General features: G+C 41.1%; 2 protein-coding genes across 2 annotated transcripts; one reads left to right on the top strand and one right to left on the bottom strand.

Moving 5' to 3' along the window:
- The first annotated feature begins 614 nt into the window (after positions 1-614).
- LOC110951943 (TBC1 domain family member 10A) lies at positions 615-12,655 on the top strand. Its single transcript, XM_022195223.2, is given in 11 exon segments — positions 615-1,113; positions 2,050-3,066; positions 3,855-3,954; positions 4,095-4,202; positions 4,865-4,971; positions 5,396-5,510; positions 7,504-7,569; positions 7,650-7,839; positions 8,508-8,662; positions 8,822-9,587; positions 9,590-12,655. Coding segments are annotated over 10 exon segments (2,766 nt in total). The 5' UTR covers positions 615-1,113; positions 2,050-2,068; the 3' UTR covers positions 9,751-12,655.
- A 2,886-nt stretch (positions 12,656-15,541) lies between these two features.
- Positions 15,542-19,365, bottom strand: mylpfa (myosin light chain, phosphorylatable, fast skeletal muscle a). The gene is made up of 7 exons (XM_022195212.2): positions 19,232-19,365; positions 18,444-18,542; positions 17,083-17,158; positions 16,892-16,996; positions 16,514-16,592; positions 16,363-16,411; positions 15,542-15,879 (listed from the first exon to the last, which is right to left on the bottom strand). Exons 1-7 carry the CDS (start codon positions 19,232-19,234, stop codon positions 15,778-15,780), a joined length of 513 nt encoding a protein of 170 aa, XP_022050904.1. The 5' UTR covers positions 19,235-19,365; the 3' UTR covers positions 15,542-15,777.
- Positions 19,366-24,356: the final 4,991 nt, after the last annotated feature.

Here is a 24,356-nt window from a genome sequence, read left to right on the forward strand (position 1 = left end):
CCTGAGCTGTATCTTTTATTTTTTAAGTATTTATTGTGTTTTTCAGTTTTGATTTTAGTCACTGTTTCATTGGTTACTACTTTAATAGTAGACTATTTTATTTAAGTGAGCTTTATAAATGCATTGAACTTAAGATGATGTGGTCTGATGCCACAATATAATATGGCAGATACCACTCTTCAGTGTGATTCCGTGTTCTTTTCACCACAATCTTGTATCCAAGGGCTGTAAAAGTTTTGTAATTAAAGGCTATGGCACCATCTACTGGTAAAACAGAAAACTCCCACAAATTGAAAAAATTCAGGTTGGTGAATTAATCAAGAGATTTGATTGATTCACCTTCTAATCCGTTGCATTAATTTGGGAAGTCTCTTGTAGTTCTTTTATTCTAATTTTAAAGTCAGTTATTTGTAATTTCTTCAAAAAGCACACGAAGAGTTCCTCAAATATTATTATTGTAATCACAGAAGACACAATAATGAATGTGTGGCTGGTGCAAAATTCAGCCAAAAACTGTGGGAAAAAACATGTCAGTAAGTATTTAAGTTAAGAGTGGTATAAATAGCATATTCCTGCTGTGAAAGGGAGGCTCCTGTACGTGTGCGTGCCCGACGACATTGACGTGAACACGCACGTAGCTGTCAGTAGGAAATGCAGGCTGTCCGTATAGGATGCACCCTGCCGCTATGCTTGGATAAATTAATCACAGAAAATCCTTGTTTTTCAGAATGAAAACTAATATTCAGAAGGTTGTTTGAATTCGGAGAGAATGGTTACAGCTGTTCCGCATGTTTAACCAAGGTAACCGGGACATTCAGATTGCTAGCGAAGCTAACAGAAACAGAACACTGTCAACGCTAATGCTAATAGTTACATTAGGCTAAAATAAGCTAACTTAGCTAGCTGCTAACTTAGCCAGCTAGCTCGCCGATTGCAGGACGTTCGCTCTTCGAACGGCTCTCTCCGTTCAGCGGTTCCTGTCCCGGCGTCGCTTTTTACGTGTTTTGTATTCATCGGAGGAGGTTGCGGAACCGGAGCTGTGGCGGGGGGACGTGCCGACAGGAACCCCCTGGCTATCCAGGCGGACGGATCGCAGTGACACGCCGGTCGTGGGTGAGTTGATCAGCGGAGTTGAAGTTGCAGTTGACCGGGGCAGCAGGGTGGACAAGGCCGTGGACGCTGCTCGGCCGGGGCCTGGCAGGCTCAGGGAGGGTGTTGACCATTAGCTATTAGTAAAGCGTTGCTCCTGTGCACTGAATCGGGAAGTTGAGTCGCTTCGAGCGAGGCCTCTGGAGAGGATATGACAACAAAGTGACTGGTGTTATTAGCCGTTAGCATGTAACCGATAGCCGCCTGGAACTACCACTACAGACTAAACCAGACTCATCAGCAAAGTGCTGGGTCCCCGTGGCTGTCCGGGCACGTTGATGGCTGTCTGGGTTGTCTACAGATTAAGTAAAAATGTGCTAAAGCGGAAGATCGCTGTCATTGCAACCTTTCTGATTTTTGGTGTGATGTTTGCTGAGAACTTTAGTGCGATTTTGACTAAAAAGTTCCTGAATTACGCATTGATACTATAGTCATTTTACTGTAACAAAAGAGGAAATATAGTCTGTGGCATCTAATGCTTTCAGTGGTTTAGTGTTATCTGCAGAATCAGTACTTCAAAATACCACACCTGATGTTACAATAAAAACAAGTCTATGAGATCTGCACGGGAGGTGTGTACTTCTTCACAATGTCTCCCAGAAGTTTCCATGATTTCAAAGTATAGTTCACTTATTTGGCTGCTTCTTCTATCCAATTCACTGATCCTATTTTAAGAAGAGAAACTCTGTGTTCATGCTCTCTAAAACTGGCAAGAGGTTTTATATTTTATGAAAAGTGTTGACCTTTAAAATATCTGGGAGTGTTCTTGTAGCTGATTGTTTATGGTCTGAAGGTATTGTTTAAAAAGGTGTAGTTTTTTCCTTACTACAGTAATGACTGAATGAAAAGCTGCTCTTTGGCAAAAGACAAATGACCTTCATGTTATTTTTGTTTGTAAAGGAGAGATCAGAGTGGAACCATGGCTGAAGTATCCACCTTATCACCGTCACCACCTGCTTTAGGTGATCCTCATGCTGCTCCATCCGTCCCACCGTCTTCATCAGCACTTGCTGCACCAGAGTCTGCCAGGGAGTTACCTGTACCCAAGTCTTCCCTTTACGGTGACAAAGCTTTGACTGGAAACACTCCTGGAGCACTGTCAGGGGGTTCACCCTTGACTTCCCACCCACCCTCGAGTCCTCCGAACCTCACAGCTGAGACCCCTCTTCCATCATCGGTACATGAAAATGCTCCACCAGCTGAGCAAACAGCAGGGAATGATACAGAGACTGCAGCTCATATTATTAAGCAGGAGACAATGACCAGTGTACCAACTGCTGTGGAGCTCGTGAACAATGAAACGGAGACCCCAGCACTGACTGGTGAGCCATCAGCTCCAAGTGAAATACCGCAGGCATCTCCCTCTCCTGATCTAAATCCTGGTCCTAATCTGTACCCCAGTGTGCATGTCACCTATAACCCAAATCCTGCCGTGAATGATGGTCAGCTTACAGCAAGCCAACCCCAAACAACTACAGGTTCTAGTCCTGCACCTGCTCCTTCAGCATCATCAGCAGCCGAAGAGGAGAAACCTCAGCTGCTCCAACAAGCACAAAACGCTCAAAGTGAGCCTCCTCCTCCTCCTCTGTCCCCAAAGCCTGACACTCCCTGCCAGGCCAGGAAGGGTGAACTGCCTGCTACCCCCACCAGAGCCGAGCACCCCAGCCCTACGGTCCCACTCATTCACGAGCCAGCCTCTGCCCTTCCCCTTCCCCTTCCTAACCCAAACCCCCGGCCGGCCCCCGACACCCTCAGCTACCTTGAGTCGGCCAGCCTGATGTCAGGAACGTTGGAGTCTCTGTCTGGACTGGGAGAGGATGGGAGCTCTGTGGGATCAGACTCTGAGATCAATGGCCTGACCGTCAGACGCACTGATAAATATGGCTTCCTAGGTGGGAATCAGTACAGTGAAAGCGGGTAAGGACAAGCACAATTATTCAAACACTCATACTCAGTCATTCATTGTTTAATTTTTATTATGTCGAACGGCAACATTAAAACAATCTGAAACCTTCAGTGTGGCTGTATGAAGGAGGGACAGAATCTCTTTTTTCCACACTAAGTTTCTGTGCATACAGTTCACGATTAGCAATATGAGACCTCATTAGATTATGGTCCCAGAATTACATTACAACGATAAAGGTAAATCCTGCTCTACTATCTTTTAATTGGCCACTTTGTTCTGTCAAACCCAATGTGATCTTCCTCTCTTCTTGGGCACAACCCCTCTTTCCTGCCTTCCTCTTCTTCTCTGCTGCTCTAAACATATCTCTCTGTCCTTTATCTCCCCTTCGTCTGACTCAGATAATGCTGAGAGCGCTTTTGTGACTCAATATGTACTGACTTTGTATATCAGTGGTATCGCCCCTCACACCCATCTGCTCTCTTCTTCTCTTTTTTTTTTGTCAGATTTGCTTCTACTTTTCCGACTAGCTAATTGCCCTTCCACTGTTGAATAATTAAAATAGTATTGATTTGCCATCAGTGGTGGCAGCGCATTCGGGTCCTTGTTAGGGGTGTTCTTTAACTGAGCAATTCAGCGTAATATGGTGCAAACGACTGTAAGTGTGAGGCTGAGGTAATTCATTTGTGTCATTAGATTTGAGTTACAAATTTGTGCAATATTCTAGAGTAGGAAAGGGGGGAAAAAAGAACCTCCCAGTTCTGTCAGCGATGGAGTCATTTTATATTACTCAATCTTGCAGTGAAAAGGAAGTCCGAGTTGAAGTTGCCAGGCAGAGGGAGATGAAATGGCTTGATATGTTCTGCAACTGGGATAAATGGATCAAACATCGCTTCCAGAAGGTATGCTCACCGGCCTGTCAGGATTTACATGTAGCTATAAATGAGAACTGTATATGAGCGGCGGTGTTTGGATATGTTCTTGAATTTGTGATACTTATCTCTATGCCATAGTTTATTTCCCAAGTGTCTGTGCGTTACAGGTGAAGCTGCGCTGTAGAAAGGGGGTTCCATCTTCTCTCAGAGCCAAAGCATGGCAGCTGCTGTCCAACAGTCAAGACCTTCTTCAAGCCAACCCTGGGAAATTTGAGGTATCATTGTTGGCATGTACTTTACAACAGAGATGACACCAAACCTCAAACAGCAAACATGCCTTCTGTGTTGTTTCTCACAGTCTTGAAATTTACTCTATGTAAGAAGCCAAAAAATGCAACTTAACTAGAATTTCTTTTATCCTTCAAATCGGTTCTCTTAGTTCTTGAACTTCTCTCTCTCTTTCTATTTCTAAAGCTGCTTGTGGTTGATTTGAGAACATTCACAGACAGTGAAGAAGCTACAATATTTCAATTGAGTAACTGGTTTAAAGTGGGGACCACTGTAAAGGGAAGTTGTGGCTGAGCAGAGCAATTTGAGCTCCGGAGGTGCTAAAGGGGCGCAAGCGCAGACCTACTGAGTTTTAAGCCTCTTATCAGGACCAGTAATCCTCCCTGTCAGGGCCCTACCTCACACTGGAGGGTCTGGCATTGGCTGGGTTTGGGGCCCAGCAGTTTACTTACTGTTGTTCTTGTTATCAGTGGAAGAATTTATCCTCCAGCTTTTTTACTTTTCATTAATTGTTTAGTGTCTCCAATGTCGTTCCATGCACAATTTGGCGGTCTAACCCACTTAAATGTCTAATTTAAATGAATGAATAATTGATTCCACAAATTAATGAGAATTTATTTCAAGCTTGTGTCTGATTTGTTCACTGCAGGAGCTGGAGAGAGAGCAGGGAGAGGCTAAATGGTTGGACATTATAGAGAAGGATCTCCACAGGCAGTTCCCCTTTCATGAAATGTTTGCCGCTCGTGGTGGCCATGGGTAAAATCACACACCCACACACACACGCACACACGCACACAGCTTTTTATACCAGAGTACAATGACATGTTTGACGAAAAAGTAATAACTGTTCTCTGGTTACTGGACGTATCTTTCTCAGGTCAAGATATAATTTATAATAGCCTGGCAACTGCATTAAATGCACATATATTTGTTCGTAAACATGATTCCGGTGGGGAAATTTTTCTGGTAAAGTAACAGATTTTAGGATATAAACATGAACAGTTTAAATTAGAGGAAAGTAAATGCAGAAACAGTAGAAGAACTATTCAAAAAAAAATTGATCGTCATTCACTTACAACCTGAATGAAATGTTTCAGAGGCTTTTGTGTGGATTAGGAAGGTTTTGCACCCAAATTCTCCTTTGTTGGCCGTTGGATAATTTTCACACGTGTCTCTACAGGCAACAGGATCTGTACCGAATCCTGAAGGCCTACACCATCTACCGACCTGACGAGGGCTACTGCCAGGCCCAGGCTCCGGTGGCTGCAGTGCTGCTCATGCATATGCCTGCTGAGGTGAGAGGTGGAACCAGTGGGTGACAGGATCTCAGGAGGGGAAAAGGAAACTGCCAGTTCTTTAATGATTACTGAGAAGTGAGATTGCAAAGCTTTGTAAATAAGTGGCCCAATACTGAGTTGTGTTGAAATTCTGTTGCGACCAATGGGCTGGAATGAATAGAGATATGTTATGCTTTACTTGACCCTACATGCCACATCACACAAAACTTTATGATACCCAGTGTATGATATAACACGAGCTAAAAGATACTTGATATCACACCGAAACATTGGTTAATGCCACCGAGTCGCACTATACAAGCTTCTGTTTTTCATGTTTGCACACTTGCTCTCTATTTGTGTTTATCCCTCCTCGTGTGACACATGATCAAGAGAGAGTACACAACAGAAGAGAGTGGGCAGAGTGAGAAAGCAAAACAAAACCAAAGCTTTTTTGGGCTCCTATTTCGTTGGGGTTAATTTCTAAATTTAAAAAAAGCAACAGAGAGCAGACCTAACGCTCACTGACCTAATTTTAAACCCATTGACCGAATATATATATATGAAGAATCAGCCGTGACTTCGCCATTGCTTGGAAACGGCGTGGTCTGACCTGTTTGTGTGAGAGAAACCACACCAGACCTGCCTACTCTGTATTCTGAGAGTTCGAAACGTGAATTCACTGTACTTCACTTCCAAAAATAAGCTTGCGTGTGCTGTATGCCGGTGTGAACGTTAAACCTGAATGATGTAATGCTAATTTTCTAGTGTCTCATGCTAATAGTAAAACTGTAGCAACTGGAAGCGTTGTCACAGTTTGAAATGCAGCAAGTTTCTATTAAACAATGGCAATAGGAGGACATGCAGACAGCTATTTTTCAAATCATGGTTTCTCATAAAATCAACAGGGCTACAGACTTTCTTTTTACATTGGTTACACTTTTGCCATCAACTTTTCCATTTAGTTGCATGACTAGCGCTGCGCCTTTTGATGCTGCGATAGTTGGTGGACTTTTGTGTTGTTTTCTTATGAAGAGGATGTTGTGATGCACTGCGATCTAACAACAAATGATAAAGAAAATCCTCCATGTAACAAGCTGCCTGCTCCTGTCCCATAGAGGAATAGTACAAAAGGGCAGAGAATGTGCATTGACCAGTGTTGGGTTTACTACTGACAGGTCAACAGTGCATTCGTAATTGCTGGGGGCTACAGGCCAACCCTTCCCTAAAAAAAACAATCTGCTGACCCCTCCCCAAACCAGAAGCGACCTGGCGTCCCACATGATTTTGCTCAGACACGTTGCATCAAAAGTGTGTCCAACTGGCATATCAGATGAGATGGGATAATACTGTGTGACAGCAGGAAGCGGCCAGAGCGCTGCAAGGCAAAAATTACTCGGCTAAACCCGCATATCAAATGTCAGGAATATGTGCAACGCTCAGCTTGTACAGAAAATATCATGAAGCTAAAGTCAAACTGCAGTGGTGACGAAGTTAAAATGTGTTCCCAAACTTGTTTCCTATCTACTGTTACGCCTGGTTCAAGTGTGAAGTGCCTTATTTATCATTATGTGACTGTTGGTTGCAGCTGAGTCACTAATGGCTTCACAGCTGCACACAGGAGAACAGATTTTTTTTTTTGTTTTTGCAGAATTCGGTTAGTGTCATTGTAAATATAGAAATAAAGATAAAATATCCTGGCTTCAAGCTTAGATTTGTTAAATATTCCAGACAGAACTGAGCGTCATAGATTATTAGTCCAAAGAACGCTGGGATAGTGGAAAACCAATGACTGTTTGCTTTTATAGTTTCTGTCTCTGATAAATGATGGCAATTTAGGTGATTTTCTTTTTTTTTGATAAAAGCTGTGATGCTTTTCAAAGCTGTTGGTGAGTTTTGCAGCTGAGAGGGTTAATGCAGCTGTGCTTCAGCCTGATGCTTTAACTTTCAAACCTCATCTGCATTTTTCTTAAACCTACTTTAACCGCTGACACTTACTTCTATTTCACAGCAAGCCTTTTGGTGCCTCGTCCAGATCTGTGAGAAGTATCTTCCTGGTTACTACAGTGCTGGGCTGGTGAGTGAATTAATCAGCACTCTGTCAACCCGCCTGTCAGTGTTCTCAACTTCAACAACGTGCCATTTCTGTTTTTGTAGGAAGCAATTCAACTGGATGGCGAGATCTTCTTTTCGCTGTTGCGGCGTACGTGCCCAATGGCGTACCGTCATCTTAAGAAGTTCAAGATCGACCCGATTCTCTACATGACGGAGTGGTTCATGTGTATTTTCTCACGCACCTTACCATGGTCCTGTGTCCTGCGTGTTTGGGACATGTTCTTCTGTGAAGGTATTCAAATCTACATGGTTACCAGCCAGAACACCCTCAACGCTACTGTCTTTTTTTAATTATCTGCACATACCTGTAGCTAGGGATGAACTATGTCTAGGTTTGGGAATAATTATTAGACCATTGCGAATACTGTTTTCTGCCTCTTCCTTTGTGGTTTCTTGGTGAAACCATATTGCCTTTTCTTCTTAAGTTGAATGCTTCTTTGCTGATCCCAAGATATGACTTTTCAACTTTTCATCTTCTTGCAGCTCTCTTCTTTGTTGAGTTATAATCTAGTTTGCATCTTCTGTTGGCTTTGCATCTCAGAAGTCACGTTATAAAGTGACTCAAAAGATTTTCAGCCATCTAGTGTAAATGTAAAAATTTACATTTCAAACAAAAGTTTCAATATTTCATATTTTATACACTTAATTCATTGCCTCTATTATGGGCTTTTTTCATGTCTTTTAGAAGATACTGTAATTGTATAACCACTGTGATCAAATGCCTATTGTCTGGACTGTAAAGAAAACAGCAGTTGGCCAAATAATTATTTTCACTGCTGTAAGTTTGATCCAATATAAATGTAAGTTCTTTTTATTACTGATCTTTGACTGCTTCAGTGTTTTGTTTCTTTTTTTTTCTGTGTAGTTTGACACAACCCTAACCTAAAAATCTGGTTGTAGGAGTAAAGATAGTGTTCCGTGTGGGCTTGGTGCTGCTGAAGCAGATGCTTGGCTCTGTGGATAAACTTCGGGAACTACAGGGCATGTATGAGACCATGGAGCGTCTAAGAAACATCTCACCCGACGCCATCAGAGAGGACATACTGGTACAGGAGGTGAGTCTCTCTGTCTCTGGGCTTTACAGACTACGTACATAAACAAAACTTGCTTCTATTTTTACGCAGACACGAGTTATGAGTCAGTTTGTCATGTAGTGCCTGGTCTAGTATTCTTCACTTCCTCTGTCTGTCTCGTCCTTGTCTGATGTCGTCCAGATCATCACCCTCCCGGTGACAGAGGCGCTCATAGAGAGGGAGTGCAGCATCCAGGTGAGAAAGTGGAGGGAGTCCAGAGGGGAGCTGACACACCAGCCGGGCCGCCGCCTCCACGGCACAAGAGCCATCTACGAGTACAAACGCCGCGCTTCCGCCATCAGCTCCGGTGGCAGCTTCTCCTTCCTGGGAAGCCCAGTCCCACCGCCAGGACCCCTCAGGGCCTCCTCCAGCCTCCTCTCGCTGCCTGGCTTCCGCAAGTCTAAAGCTCCTTTCCACTCCCAGCACAAGAAGGGCTCCTTCTCTGGGCCGTCAGGAATAGAGGGTCTGCCGCCTCATTCGCCACCTGCAGTGACATCAAGCCCGAGCCGAGGCCCCGCCCATAAACCACCTATTCCTCCAGGGGCAGGTCAGAAGGCACCAGCACCCCATATTCAGAGCCCTCTAGTCGCGAGTTCGACTGGCTCATCCAGCGAGCCTCCTCAAGCTCCAGAAGGAACCTCAGCACTGGGCCCGCCTGCTGCCTCGGCCCCCACACAAAGCACACCTCCGCCACCCAATACTCTGGCCCCCTCCCCAAAGATCGTCTCAGAGAAAATTACTCCCACTATCCCCTCTCCTACTGCGAACAACGCCCCTCTGCCCCCGTGTCCAGATTCAAAAAAAGAAGCGGCGCCGTCAGCAGACACCACAACAGGAGAGGAAGAAGGAAAGAAGAAGAAGAAAAGCAAAGAAGACAAGAAGAAGGAGAAGGAGGATGAGAAAAAAAAATGAAGGAAAAGAAGGACAAGGAAAAGGCTGAGAAAGAGAGGCTCAAGAAAGAGAAAGAGAGGCTAGAAAAAGAGAAGAAGAAAGGGGGGAAGAAAAAGGACAAAGGGGGAGGAGAGGCTGAGGACAAAAATGGAGCCGCAGCAGCAAAAGATTCGGCCTAGTTTTCCACCCTCTCATTCCTGGATCATGAAAAGGGAGGCTGAACAAAAAAGAGGTCAGGGGAACAAAAGACCCCAAAAACAGAGTAATTAATCTAATAAAACGGGATGGCTTCCTGAGCAATGCATCATTTCAAAGACCTAATGTCGTCTGAGGACGATGATGGAGAAAACTGGATCATGGTTTTAAAGCACCTCGGGGGGCTTTTTGCCTCCTGCTCAATGCTTTCTTTTTCACTGAGTTTTATTGAGATGGGACACATTTCCTTTGTTAACTGGAGCACGGACTGTAGATCTGTTTCCAGAAGATTGCAGTCATTATCTGTTTTTAGTTTTTTAAATTCTGTTGTTTTTTTTTTTCATTTTTATTATTTTAATCAGATCGACAGCAGCGGTTGGAGAAGCATCGGCTCAAGGCAGCGTTGAATCAAGCGTTTGCAGAAAAGGTTCGGGTGCCATAGAGTATGTAAATACAAAGTCTACCTACAGTACATAGGATCCTGTTAACACTCCCTGTTCTCCATCAGTTCTCATATGTGGCCAGCTTATCTGGATGTTGGGGAGGGGGAAAACAAAACAAAAACCCTTTGAAGTCATCTCAAACGCAGGCACTGAAGACAGAAATGCTAGCAATGTTGATGAGGATGTATTTATTGTCATGTTAAATGTTGTGAGTGATTGTGTGCCTTAGTAGTATAGTGAAATGTGTTAATGTTCTATGTGTGGCCTCCCTTTTAGTCTCCCGCTGCCTGCTTTTGTTTTCTCTCATGTCAAACCATCGGTGGTTATTCACAAACCTTTAGCTTATTCTGTTTCTGGAATAAATCTAATGGTAAACAGTCAAAAATAGGGAGAAATTTTGAAGTAGAACCAGACACAGACACCATGATGTGGTGACAGTTTTTTTTTTTTTTTAAATAGTTCATGTATGTGTATTTTTATCTGAGAAAAGAACACAAGGGGGGCATGTGTTGTTTGTAATTTAGGCTTTGGTTTAAATTAGTTGTCTGAAGTTGATTTTTGCAGAAAGCAGGCATAACCTTATGAGTATAAACTGCTTGTGTGAAAATATGCAAGGAGTATTTGTGCACAAGTCCTGCAGACCAAATGTCCTTCTGTTAAAATTCGTATTATTTTGATTTCATTGAACAAAATCGTGTGTGCATTTTATTTTGCCAAATTTCAGTGTGGGTAAGAGCTTAAGGTCTTTAACCCATTAGAATGTGATTTGAAGTATCTCAAGAGAATGAAGGATGTTTTTTGCACTTGTGATTTTGTCACAAAGCACCACTGAAGTTGACCACTCCGCTAGTGTGGTGAAGTAGAAAAACGAGTCTCAACACGCCGGTTTCACAGTTTGAAATCTCTGCTTTGAGGACCTATAGGAAGCCACTTGACTGGAGGTGCCGGGTGTGCCAATGTAGCATTAACCTCTAAACTTTGGGCTCTGATGTATTTATGTACAAAGTGGTTAATTTAATCAAATATAGTATATTATGAATTATTATTATTATTTTGGATCTGACTATTTTTCTATGTGAGTAAGAGACACCTGATTGACTGGAATGATGGCTGACTACGCAGTGTAGTTGCAGGGGGATCATTTACAGTGTTTGTCTTCTTTTTTTTTTTTTCTCCTTTTCTTTGCACGTTAAGTCCTCTGCTTTTACACAACAAAACTCCATGCATGTCTTTGCTATTGTTTACCATCATTGTAGGTTTGGTCAGCTTAGGTTCACGAATCTCCGGTTTACTGAAGCGCAGTATTAAACAGACTTGAGTGAAAGAAATGGGCCTCCGAGAGAACAAACTTTGAGACAGAATATTTGGGAGTGGAGAGTGTTCGTACTGTAAAATATACTAAAAGGTGATTTACGAGGTTTGAATAGTTCTTTAATTGAAGCTCTTAAGTATGTCTATCTCACCGAGTTGTGTTGTAAAATTCATGATGACTTATGGACTAACTCCCTAACCTATTTACACTCAGTGTTCTGTACTGTAACATATTTATGCATACATTAAATGGCACTGAACCCCATCAGTATATGATGAATACGTAGTGCCAGGTAGTTAGTGAAAACCATTTGATGGCAAAAAAAAACAACAAAACATTGATGCTCTTTAACTGTGCTGTTTCGTAGATAATGAATAGAAGGACTTTCGTGTAATTGTAGCCAACATGTCCTCCATATTCATAGTTTTCCACTTATTTCAGGTCATTTGATTATATAAATATCACACACACACCCTGTCCCTTCTCTGTTTTGACGCCGGTGCATCATAGGCACAGATTAGTGTAGTGTTAGTGTGGACAACCTGAACACATCTATGCAAACCTTCCTCCATCGTGACTGTGGGTGTGTGTGGTGACGGCAGCACTGATTTCACCGCCGATCAGAGCGGTGCTGTGGAAAACTGAATTCTGTGCTTCAGCAGGCGTTTTTCCTCGCACACTTCCATGCCCGTCGACTATGATATCTTATGAGCAATGCGTCCTCGCAGCTCATGTCTCGATGATGGTGTCATTTCTCTTTATTCAGAGGGCTGGAGATGTTGTGATGATCAAATGAATCGGACACTAGCTGTAGATCCAAAAAAAATACGTTTCTATCAGGTCCTTCGTGTATTTCGGTGTTGATCCTGAAGTCGTCGTTCTCAATTACATTTGATTGGGAATGACTCCACTGATGCAAATATTTAAAAGAAAAGTGTTTCAGTTGTTTTTTTCTCCCCAATGCCGTTATGTCTTTTGTGTCTTTAAGTTTACATGTCACTCTCTCTCTCTCTGGCGAAAGTGAAATAAAATCATAGCTAATTGAATTCATTCCTTCAGATCTACAACTGATGTATTTATAATTAATGATGATGACATTTGTGATGAGTAATAAACCATAATATATTAAATGGTCATGTTGGTGTGTTTTTGTCTATGCTAATGTCTGGGGGGAGTGTAAAAAAAAATGGAAAAAGTCAGTCTTGAGATCATGTGTTTCTGCCTTTTGTTATAGCCAGTGGTCTGCTAATGTGACTTGATCATAAGATTGCTTATCATATGTCTGGAATTATGAATTTGGGTCTATATTTAACTGTATGACATTCAATTGGGATTTATGAAGAGTGGGGGTGCATTGAGGTCAGGGTCACAGGTCATACAGCAGTAAAAATAGGAATTATTGTTTTAGTATGAAGTACTTGAAACTGGACACATTATGTTCTGAGGATGTGGATTGTCCAGATTAAAAGAGACTGTTGTTTGAAAAGTGTGTTGCAGCTGAATTGTCTGCATGTGTATCAATCAATTAATCTATTTATTTATTTATTTATTTTTAATGTCAAACCACAAACTGAAATGCAATCACCACCATTGTAAGATGAAATTTCAGGGCTAGATCTAAATAGTCAGGGCATTGTACTTTTTAGTTTATCTTTTTGCACATGTACTTTCTGTACCTTTTGGTAATATCACAATAGCATGTTGAATGGAATTCAGGAAAAAAAGTTTATCTGATGGACTATAAAGTATTAAAGACATATAATGCAACACTTCAGATATGCAGTATACCCACATGCCCTGCAATGGGAGACCATTCTTCTTCTTCTTCTTCTTCTTCGATGGATCAGGAAACACCGGGAAAGATTAAAAAACCAAAATAGACATCTTTGTATTAACCAACGGAACCATCTTTCTACAGTAACTTATAGGCTGAGGCTGAGTGTTGCTTTATTACTTACTTCTTGTTATTTAAAAACGACTATAGCAGTGCTCCAGATTTTTTAATCTGTAATTTTATTCACTGTAACGGGGTCAATCACGTTAGTCCTGCTGTTACCATGGAAACGCTGGGTGAAACGTCAGAATTGCGGAAGAAAAACGAAAAAGTCAGCGAACAACTACTAGCTAGCAAGTACTTTGTTGTTGTTTTTGTCATTCGTTTTGCTCACTTTTGACAAATTCTTTTAATAATTATGATTGTTTTGACCACAGATAACAACACTGGACCTAAACTAAATTCACCACAAAACACAGCAGCTGTACGGATACTGGACTCATGTCATGATAAGTTAGCAATTAACATGTTAGCTAACGCTACTTTAGCCTGTTTCACAAGAGAGAAACACTATAATGCTACTAAACTTATCTTGAATATATTAACCTATTCATAAACAGTTTTTTGCCTTCTTTATTTTAATTAACTAGAATTTCACTATGAATAAAAATCTTACAAATAGCTTCACTTTCATTTAAATTTAGTTTCAATCAAATTAATGCATGTTCTAAGTACACTATTCAGATTTTTTGCAGTTAGTCAGGTTAAACGACACAAATTTATATCTTAATGTCTTTACTATGTCATTGCTTGTCCTTTTGATTGAGTCTACCCATCATCTTATTTGTTAGTTTGTACTACAGCTGATTTCTCAATTAGTTGTCAACTACAAAATTAACTTGCAACTATTTAGATACCTGACTGAGAAGTAATTAAAAAAAATCTATGTTGTGAAGCAAAATTGTGAAGGTAGAAGGTGTAACAATATACAATTTTTAATGAAGCATTTCACTGCTATAGAGATACCCCTGCCTTAAAATCATATTCTACTTAGATAAGGCAGTATGCTTGTTTGATACACACTGCAACAAAAAGTCTTTTTTTTGTACATTTTTTGTACAGAAGTTGTGATTTATGTCACAATATCGGTCAGAATTATCATAATATATGTTTTTTTAACCTATCATTCAGCCCTATATTATAGAACAAATGACTAATGGATTAATCAGGATGCCTGTTTTTTTCATCATTGTTGCTGTAAAGACTTCTGCAAAGGATGCTTGAAGGACACACCTGTGCGTCCTTGTTCATAGCACACCCTGCAACTCCCAATCTCCTCTTTATTTTAGACATTAAGACGTCATTGAAGACGATTCTGTAAAATTGATTTCGGGTTATTGGCAGGAGGACAGAGGTGACGAGGAGGCTCCAAACAGAGCAATGAGATGAGCCTACAAAGGCAGAAATTACATACTGTGCATTTAAATAACCAGTACTTATTCTTCATTATAAAAAGTCAGCTGTCACTGCTGGAAGAGAGGTGGTTTGATCTTTTATGTAGAATTATTGCAGCAATATACATTAGGTTGTCATCTTTCCTCATTTCCCTGTTAAACTCCTGTTCATACATGGAGAATTGAAGAAGCTCCACTAGATGTCACTAAATGTGTATAGAGACACTGTTCATTTCTTCAAACCCTGCCCCACAGAGCCACTGAACAGACACACTATTGTACAAAAGGAAAGAGATTTTATTCACAGTTTGTCCCTTTTATTCATTACAGAGGAAAGGCAAGCAAGAAGTCCAGTCACTGGATTCAAGACAGCTTATGGAAAAAAAGGTGATTTACTAGGTGCAGGAAGGAGTGGAGGGAAAGTAATCGAAGATTGCAATGTTTTCTTTCGGCCCTTTCTCTCCTCTCCTTCATCCCTTTTTGTTTTCGCTTGTGAAGGAAAGAAAGTTGTCATCACTTTAAGGAGGCAACTTTTCCCTGTCTAACCTGCAGATGCTCTCTCTCCTCTCACCCTTTCTACCAAAGAGGACATCTTCGAAATTTGGAATGAGATCCTCACGTTTGTTGTGACTCTCCAAACAGTAAACCTGCTTTTCTCTCAGATACTGAGAGAATCAGAGTTTCATTCCTGTAAACACCTCAGAGGATGAAGTGACAGCACAGACAGAGATGAAGAGGTGAGAAGACAGACAATAGTTGCAAAGAAAGAGAGGGTGTTTGAAATGTTGGAAATAGTGTTGCAGGATAATTTTATTGAAAATCATCCCAATTCCCCATAAGCAAACATAGACATCCATGGACAGCAGCCATCTCATGTGTCAGTGTGACAAGTCTTTGGTTTGACCATGAGCGACTGAGCACATGGGTTTACACAGAAGGTGAGCGGGGAGCAAGAGGAACAGAGAAAAGGTTGGGAAAGGCAGAGTAGCAAAGGGATTGCTGTATTTTCTTGTCTTCTAGTTTTCTCTTTACTCCTCCTTCTCCTCTCCGTGTGTGATGACGTAGCAGATGTTCTTGTAGTCTACGTTGCCAGCAACATCTGGGGGGAAGGCGGCCCACATGTTCTTAATCTGAAGGGGAAAGGGGGATAGCAAATTAACTATGTACGCCAGAGGGGAAGTGATGCATCATCATCAGTTTAAACAATAAATGCATCATGTTTTTGACATAATGGTCCTTTGGTCAAGGTGTTCCCTCACTTGAATAGAAAATGGATAGATCTTGGACATATGTGTGATGCAATTCAGTATTTTTTCTGAAGGAGGAATAGGAACACCTGCCCTCCGACAAACAAAAAACAATCAGTGAGGATGCCTTTAAAGGTAGATCTGGATAAATCTAATCCATAAAGGCATACATGTTAAGATCACAACTCGGGTTGCATACTATGTCTTTGATTGTTTTCTTTTTTTCTTTTGTAAGGTAAGTTTGATTTATAACAACTGAAAGGAGTCAAAAAAGTCAGATGAGTTAAGCATTAGCATGCAACAGCAAGAGTAATGGGCCAGTATGCCAAAACATGGAGTATTCCTCCGGCATCTTCATGATTTTACCTCATCCTTGTTGAACCTGTCACACTGAGTGGTCAGGAGCTCCTCAAGGCTGGAATAGACAAAGCAAAAGGTTTGGGGGGTTAAAAGTGTGAATCTATCCTGCTGTGAACATGCATTGAGGGACGGGAAAATCATTTTAAAAAGTCCTCACAATTCCTTCTTGATGCTTCCAGTACCCTCGGGGTCCAGAACCTTGAAGGCGCTAAGAATAACGTCCTCGGGGTCAGCACCTGGAGAGAACAGGAGGTGAGTTACGAAGACGGTAGCAGCTACTGCATGTACATAAAATATCCAAAGATGCAAACTGTGGTTGGTAAATGTTGGTTTGATAGTTTAAGTATACATGATTTGTTAAAAACTCCTCCTATATTTTGTATGCGAATCTTGATCTGCAAAGTAGATATTCAACTAAAGCAGAAGTACCTCAGAGTTGATGAAATGAGATGTTGCTGACTGAATACATCTTTATCCAACGCTAGTGTAATAGAAATAATATAAAACACAGTTCTGTGAGAAATGTGCTGCCCACCCTTCAGCTTCTCTCCGAACATGGTGAGGAAGACGGTGAAGTTGATGGGGCCGCTGGCCTCCTTGATCATGGCCTCCAGCTCCTCATTCTTCACGTTCAGCTGGCCTAAAATCGCACAGAAATTCCATTAGAGACCACGAAACCTATGCACACACACTTTCCTGGTGCAGATTAGTTCCACCCGGACTCACCCATTGAGGCCAGCACATCCCTAAGGTCGTCTTTGCTGATGATACCATCTCTGTTCTGGTCAATGATTGTGAAAGCCTGAAAAGGAGAGTCAGGATTTATTACTGGAAGGAAGCACTTGGGACAGAAGCAGTTTGTGTGGACAGACGTGGTGAGACCCCTTCACACTTTTATGGCTTCCCGTGTCAACAGTTTGTCCGTTAACGTGGCAGCTGGCCAGTATCTGTGACACAGTGCTGCACAGATATTGTTAGAAAATATTGTGCAGGAAAAGGGATGTACCCAGAAAGTCAGAACTGGCTTTAGTGTTTTAAGCTGGAGAGAAGAAGCTGGTGGGGTGGGGTGGGGGGGATTAATGTGTCCCCAAGTCTTTTCTTACATGTTAATTTGGGAAAGTATCATTAGGAAACAGCTGCCTGATCTGCTCCATGAAATTTAAGATAACCTCTTGGACTCTGAACTTGAACTTCCTCACAGACCTTTCTCGTCACCCTCTCTGATTGCCCACCGTCTTGTAAGCTTCCAAGACCCTGCTGGACGCAAATACATCCCCCTGGCTGCTATCTTTCCATATGTGCAATGTGCTAAGATCATCTCTAATCATCATGTCGTACATTCCCTTAGTGGTACTCAAGAAGCCTGATCACTTATCGCGGCAGGAATGTTTCCTCTATTCGGAGCGCATATCCTTTAACAACACCATGAAAACCCACACACCATCATTATCCAGTGTCATGACAGCATGGCCTTATAAAATCTCACCTCCCTGACCTTAATGAACCCCAACACTCAGCTTTTACCCTGTAGTTTTACACTTTCTTTTGCTTTTTTCTCTCTACAAACTCATTTAGCAGTCATTTTAAAACTGAGGACTATAGTTAAACCACTTCAAATGTGCAAAAAAACCCAGTAAAGCCCTTTTTTTTCTTTTGATTATATTATAATGCACTGGTCCAGTTGTTCAGCTTGGCCTTGTAGCCAAGCCTTGAAGAGATGTCTGAGTGACAGCTGAGCAGGAGGTCAAGGGTGAACAGAATATGGAGAGCTTAAGATGGTGTCAAAATTTCAGAGCTCCTCCTAATAACATTCTTATGCTTATTAAATTGTCAGGGGAGAAGAGGAGGCATGCAAAATAGCAACTGCTGTGATAACGGATCCGAGGGCCGCTAAACAAAACTCTAATTTTGGTCAGATTCCGAATTTGGGGTTCTTTACATATCTCTGACAATGAACTGGAGGTAACACGGACGTCAAAAGGCTTCCCGGGACTTTCCCTGATTCTGTTGTGAATGATGCTCTAGAGTTAAAAACAAAGGAGATGTCTGTAGGGATGATGGATTAACATGTGATCTGACAGCCTCACCTCTTTGTACTCCTGAATCTGGCTCTGCTCAAACATGGAGAACACGTTGGAGGAGCCGCTGTCTCCTGCTGCCTGCCTCCTCTTGGCCTTCTTTGGTGACTGGAGGACAAACGCATAGGTGAATCTCCAAATGAATCCAAATGTTATCGAGTCCAGCACAATCAGTGGTTCTCTAGATATATTAAGCAATGTGTGCCTACGTTTATACAAAAAATAGTGATTTCCCCTTAAAAATGTCTTCATTCTAATTATTTAATTTGAATCTCTAATCACAATGTAAAATTTTGAGATAACACAATTTCTGCAGCAGATTGGTATCTTTTTTTCCTTTTCTTTTTTAAAAAAATCTTTCTGACTGTTTTGTGTCCCCATGGGGAGGTCCTGACCCCCAGATTGAGAACCACTTCCATCACAAGTCCCACCAATTCAGGTGCAATAATTTGAGTATTTGAAAAAATTACGACCCAACTTCCAACATCCAACAACTTCAGTATCTTTTTTTCCATGCAGCTCTTCAAAACTTTGAATTCGACATGCAATCTATATATGAAACCACAAATTTGCACTAGTAATAACAGCACGCAAGCATCCTTATTGCTGCATCACCCAGAACTGCAGCTATCCCAAAAGCATCCCTCAAAAAATTTCCAATATCAATTGATCTGCTGCAAATTCTATCTCAAGCTTAGACAAAAAAAAAAATCAGAGTTAATCCAAAGGGTTGGTGTGATTCCCCTGCAGATATTTCCACCAGCACAGTGCGGAGATGCGGGAACCCTTGTACTCACCATCTTGAGACGGTATCAGTGGAGGTTTGGATGATCAAGGAAGAGAAGACAGTGTGAAGCCGCGTTATACGTATATCCCCGGGGGCTTATATACCCCTCCGCCAGCCAATCTAACTTTAGCCACAGCCTCAAGTTTGGATGGGGATAAAAAAGAGAGAGAGGGGGAGAGAGAGAGAGAGAGGATGATCAAGGATGAACTGATAGCAAAAGTGAAGGAGACTGAATGGCGGAGCAGCGTATCACCTTACAGGAGATCAAAAATAGACCCAGGAGTCTTGGAATTAAGTAAACCTGATAGCTGAGGGACCATGCAGCAGATTTGCAGTCCCAGCTGGACTAATAAGGACATTCGGGACATAGATGCTTTTTGGACCGCTGGACACTGTCTCTCCACCCTCCTGTCCACCTCCATCTGCCGGCAGAGAGGCACAGCGGCCACTGCTGACGTTATTTTTGGTTTGTGATGTCCATTGCGATATTAACAGACTGAGATACACACATTCTATATGCTCAGCAACCGATGCAGCTTTTACCCTGTATGTGCAGCGCTCCACTTTCCTTTTTTAAGTTGCAACAAAGTAATGATGCTAATATCAAACTTGGAATTTTCCCACAGAAGTTATGTCAACAGGGGATCCTTAGGAGGAGCAGATATGTATAACTGCATGAACGTGTCTGGCTCGTCGCTCAGATTAATCAAAATATCTCTTGTCACAACACAGAAAATGGAGCAAATTTTGTTAGTCTGTGCAACGCCATACTTTAAAATAATGTAGATATGCTTGTATCTACACCCCCTGTCAAAAGTTTTAGGACACTTTCTCATTCAAATAAAGTAGAACCTGTCCTACAACTTTTGACAGGGGGTGTATCTACCAAACTTGGTACACATATGCAGCACATCAGACTGAACAAAAAAGTCAGTGACAGCCACATTCCAAACCCAACAGGAAGTGAGCTATTTTGCGTTGAATGTCAGATTTTGCCCATTTTTCATTTTTTTCTAGAGCGAACTCCTCCTAGGGGGAAACTCCAATTCACCTCAAATTCGGCCAGTACATACAGGAGGCGTTAACGATCCAAAGTTAATAAAATCTTTTTCCAAAGTCAAAGGGCGTGTCCGTGGCAGCCTTTGGAATTTTGATCCTTTGCCATGAAATTTCAAATGCTGTGTAAATGCCCTGAACATGCTCCAGTCTGCCTGAAACATTACATGTATGATCAGAGTCCTGCCCTGATCACATCCATATGATGAAATACACCCCCTGTCAAAAGTTGTATGACAGGTTCTACTTTATTTGAATAAGACAGTGTTCTAAAACTTTTTACAGGGAGTGTATATACCTTCTATCATGATTTATTAACGTAAATGCTAATAGGACTTCACTTTAAAAGGAACATATCTTTATTTTTTTACTTTCCGTTTTCCTTATTAGTGATACTGTACATGATGAATTTGTACAAATGACAGTAATCTCACTTTTATTAGTAGTGTGAAGGTTAACATAACTGTAATTAATTCATATTAATGTCACTATTTAATATTATCAATGTTTTTTGTCGTTATTATTGTCGTCTTTAATTATGAAGCACAACAAAAATCAAAACAAATACAACGTGGAAAACAAAATGCAGTAAAAGCAACATTGCTGAATAAAGTGAAATTATACATTTCGAATATACTCCAGACAGAATGCCAGTTTGTTGTATGTTACAAGATGTAGAGATGATAGTGGAGGAAATAATTAGAGCTTTAGAGAACAGTGTGCAAATGTTCCATTACAAGTAAAATTCCATTCACTAAAACTCAAACTGAAAAGAAAATGTAAAATCTATAGTTTCAAAATGGTCATAAGTCATAGAAGGAATATTATTCAGCTGGTAAGCGACCTCTGTGTCAAATATTACATAACAATGCGCTGATGATCTGATCATTTTACCTCCTAAATGAAAGTGTTGAGGGGAAAAATGCATAAAATATGCATAATATGTGCAATATATGAAATGTAATGTGTAATATGTCTAAAGAGGGGTTGTGCTTTGCCACAGAAGCAGCTACATGTGTTCAAAACTAGACAAATTTCCCAGTATATTCTGTAGTGTCATATTGTATGTCTTTGGTGGAACAAATCATAGAGTAGTCACAAGCCAAAAAGATTAGAGGCCATTAATTTGATCTTTAATCACTTATTTCATAAATGAAATTGCTAATAATAAAGTAAACTGTCACTTAGTATATGCATTGGAACAAAATCTGCACTGTTTCCCCTCGAGATGTAGAATAGAAATAAAACAGCAAAACTCTGGTAAAAATAGTTTAGGCATATGGGTAAACTTACTACTACTACTGAGTTACTTTCCACCACTGTGGAGTGAACTGCTAGCTTGGTTTTCACAGTTATATTTATATTTATTAATAGGAGAAGTTGCTCAAAAGTCAGGGCCTCTTATTTCACAGTCTTAAGCTGTTTTTTCTTACTCAGCTGGAGTGTTTTTATGTAAATGTACATTTCTCACCCCTCCGTATTTGTTTGTTTTGTCTGGGATCCTGCTGTCAGCCTTAAATTAACGGCAACATGCCAGACAAGTGAAAGCGCCGTTAACCTTTGGCTGCGGTCTCATCACTACCAAGGTGTGTGTTTGGTGATTGGCCTCAGCCATGAACACTTTCCCACCTGTTTGCCCCCCTCTCACACCGTCTACCCCTCATGCCCCCTCTTAAATATTAGGGGATTACTTGGCAGGGTGATGGCAGCAGACATTCCCAGGACAACATAAAAGGGACAGCTGAAGGCGACCGAAATAGCTAAATAAACTTGACGGTCTGCCAGCGTGCCGGCCCCGAGAGCAAAATGCTTCATTAGTTTTTTTCAGGTTTTATATCCATATTTACCTTACAGATAATCTGTTTTCATTTCATTAGTAACTTGGTTAATCTGGTCTATTGAATGGATGTATTTTTGTTCCGGGGATGTGCCTGTTTGTGTTTCCACTGATCTCCTCTCCCTGACAGTGTGACAGTCACTGATGAGTCACGTCTCTGCTCTTTGCTGGTTTCCACTGTTGCAGTAATTCGGATTAGACAGAGCTTTGTTTATTTTGGCCGTGCTGGATATCCAGAACTTCTGTCTCAGTCCTCCCTTTGTGTTCCTGTTTGACCTCTGACCTCTGCTTTACTGGATTATCACCACCGTGTTGCAGGAACAAAATGTATCACACCACATGTTGTGTCATTTTTGTTTTTCAAAGGGAAGTGTAGGAAGGTGATGAGCAGAACAGCTGCATTTTATGCTTTAAAACACCCCTTAAATGTCTTTCATATTGAATTAAAGGGGCAAAATAACTGAATCTGATATGGAACACACCATATTCAAGCCATAAATGTTGATTGCGTTTCACCTTAAACGATTAATCAAACAAGTAAGCAAATCCAGATTTAAAGTTAAGCTGAGCTCATAATTAATGACAAATCTCCCATCAATAAATCCAAGTTTATTGATGCATAATTATTTATGCGTTAAAATAAATAAATAAACAAGACATTCATGTCCTGTTGGGACTCGGGTGGATGTCACTGGGGGACTGATAACTGCGCCTGTTACCACTGTGCTCTGATAGTTGAGCAGATAGTGGAGCTATGCTGCCCAAACATGTCGCCTTCTATCCTCTGAAATCTTCCGGTGGCAGAAAACCTCAGAGCATTAGTGGTGAAGCTGCATTTCTTTCACTGTCATGTTTGACGGTTGGTCCGGAAATGTAAAATAAAACTGATTTAATCAGGTTTAAGCCTTAGTTTGCCCTCACATTAGTTAGTAAGTGCTTTAAAGTTTTCATTTAAGGTATTTTAGATAGACTATCCCTTGATCCTACAAATTAAAGACAGTATTAGTAAGTGTGATGTGACATTTTGAAACATTTTGAAGGGTTCATCTGCTAGCATTACAGCAGTTTGGTGGTAATTCAAGTCATATTATGTCTGCCTTCATGCAACCATTTTGTCTTCATGGCAAATTTAGCTGGTTTGGGTCATACATTTGGCTTTTTTCACAATAATAATTAATACATAAATAAATGTGTTCTGTTGAATTTTGGCACGTATAATCTGCATCCTGCTACCACAACTGATTTTTGTCAGTGGCAAATTCTTGCTCCTGATGTCTTAAAATCTGTCTCGACTAAGTAATAAATCAGTTAAAGCTGTTTATATTTGGCACGGTGAATCTCCGCCTGTCTACACGTTGTGAGTGACAAGACATTCCCAAAAATATGAGAATAAGGTGTCGCATCTCAAACTCTTCACAGATGTGTCAGCTGCTGCAGTTTACAGACTTCAGCAGCTTCACAATGTGTTTACACGCTGCCGGCCGTGAGGAAGTGTTTCCATACAGATGTGTGTACATTGCAGGGGTCACCGCTGTAACACGACACGTCTCTGCACGCTCCTCTGAAGCCATCTATCACTTTTTCGATGATTGGTATGTGTGCCTGTAGGGGCTGGAATGCAGAGAAGCTCCACGCTTGGCCTATGGAAGATGAGCTTAAGGAACTGACGACGTGGGAGAGTTTGTAATGTTACACTCTGGTGTGTTTGATTACCTGCCAGCCTCAGGTTGCCTTGTTTTGTTATCTGATCACATCCACGATTGGGTTACATCAATTGCCATACAGTAAGTTTTAAGGTTTTGGGCGGGTCAGGTGTCTGCTTTTATTAAATCTGTTGGGAGGAACATGGCAGCTGAATGAATAGTTCAGGTATAAAATTAAGTACTCAAATTAGGAGTCAGACATGTTGTAATTATGCAAGTGAAGAAGCAGATAGCTCAATTAACTAAATATTTACCCTTGTCAATTTTAACACCAGCTGCATTCTTTGTCCATCGCATGCTTCCATAAATCACTGAACTATTTCTGACTGCACTGATAACATTGTGAGTGCAGCTCCCTCTGCTGTTCACCACCCGACAATGACTGTCTTATTCATCTCTGATGCTTATTATTAAGTAATTAATTATAGCGTTTCCCACAAATATCGTCTTATTGTGAGTTTAATTTAAAATTTATTTAATTCTAAACTTTATTCTCACACAGATAATCCTTGTCTGTTTCCTTCAAGGAGTCCATTGAA

The sequence above is a fragment of the Acanthochromis polyacanthus genome, chromosome 21, assembly GCF_021347895.1.
Source record: "Acanthochromis polyacanthus isolate Apoly-LR-REF ecotype Palm Island chromosome 21, KAUST_Apoly_ChrSc, whole genome shotgun sequence".
NCBI classification, from domain to species: domain Eukaryota; kingdom Metazoa; phylum Chordata; class Actinopteri; family Pomacentridae; genus Acanthochromis; species Acanthochromis polyacanthus.

Coding starts and splice junctions, on each gene's coding strand:
- mylpfa (XM_022195212.2), bottom strand. Junction 17,159..18,443: donor AGATTCAGGAGTACAAAGAG/GTGAGGCTGTCA, acceptor TCTCCTTTTCAG/GCTTTCACAATCATTGACCA. Junction 16,593..16,891: donor GTTCGGAGAGAAGCTGAAGG/GTGGGCAGCACA, acceptor TGTTCTCTCCAG/GTGCTGACCCCGAGGACGTT.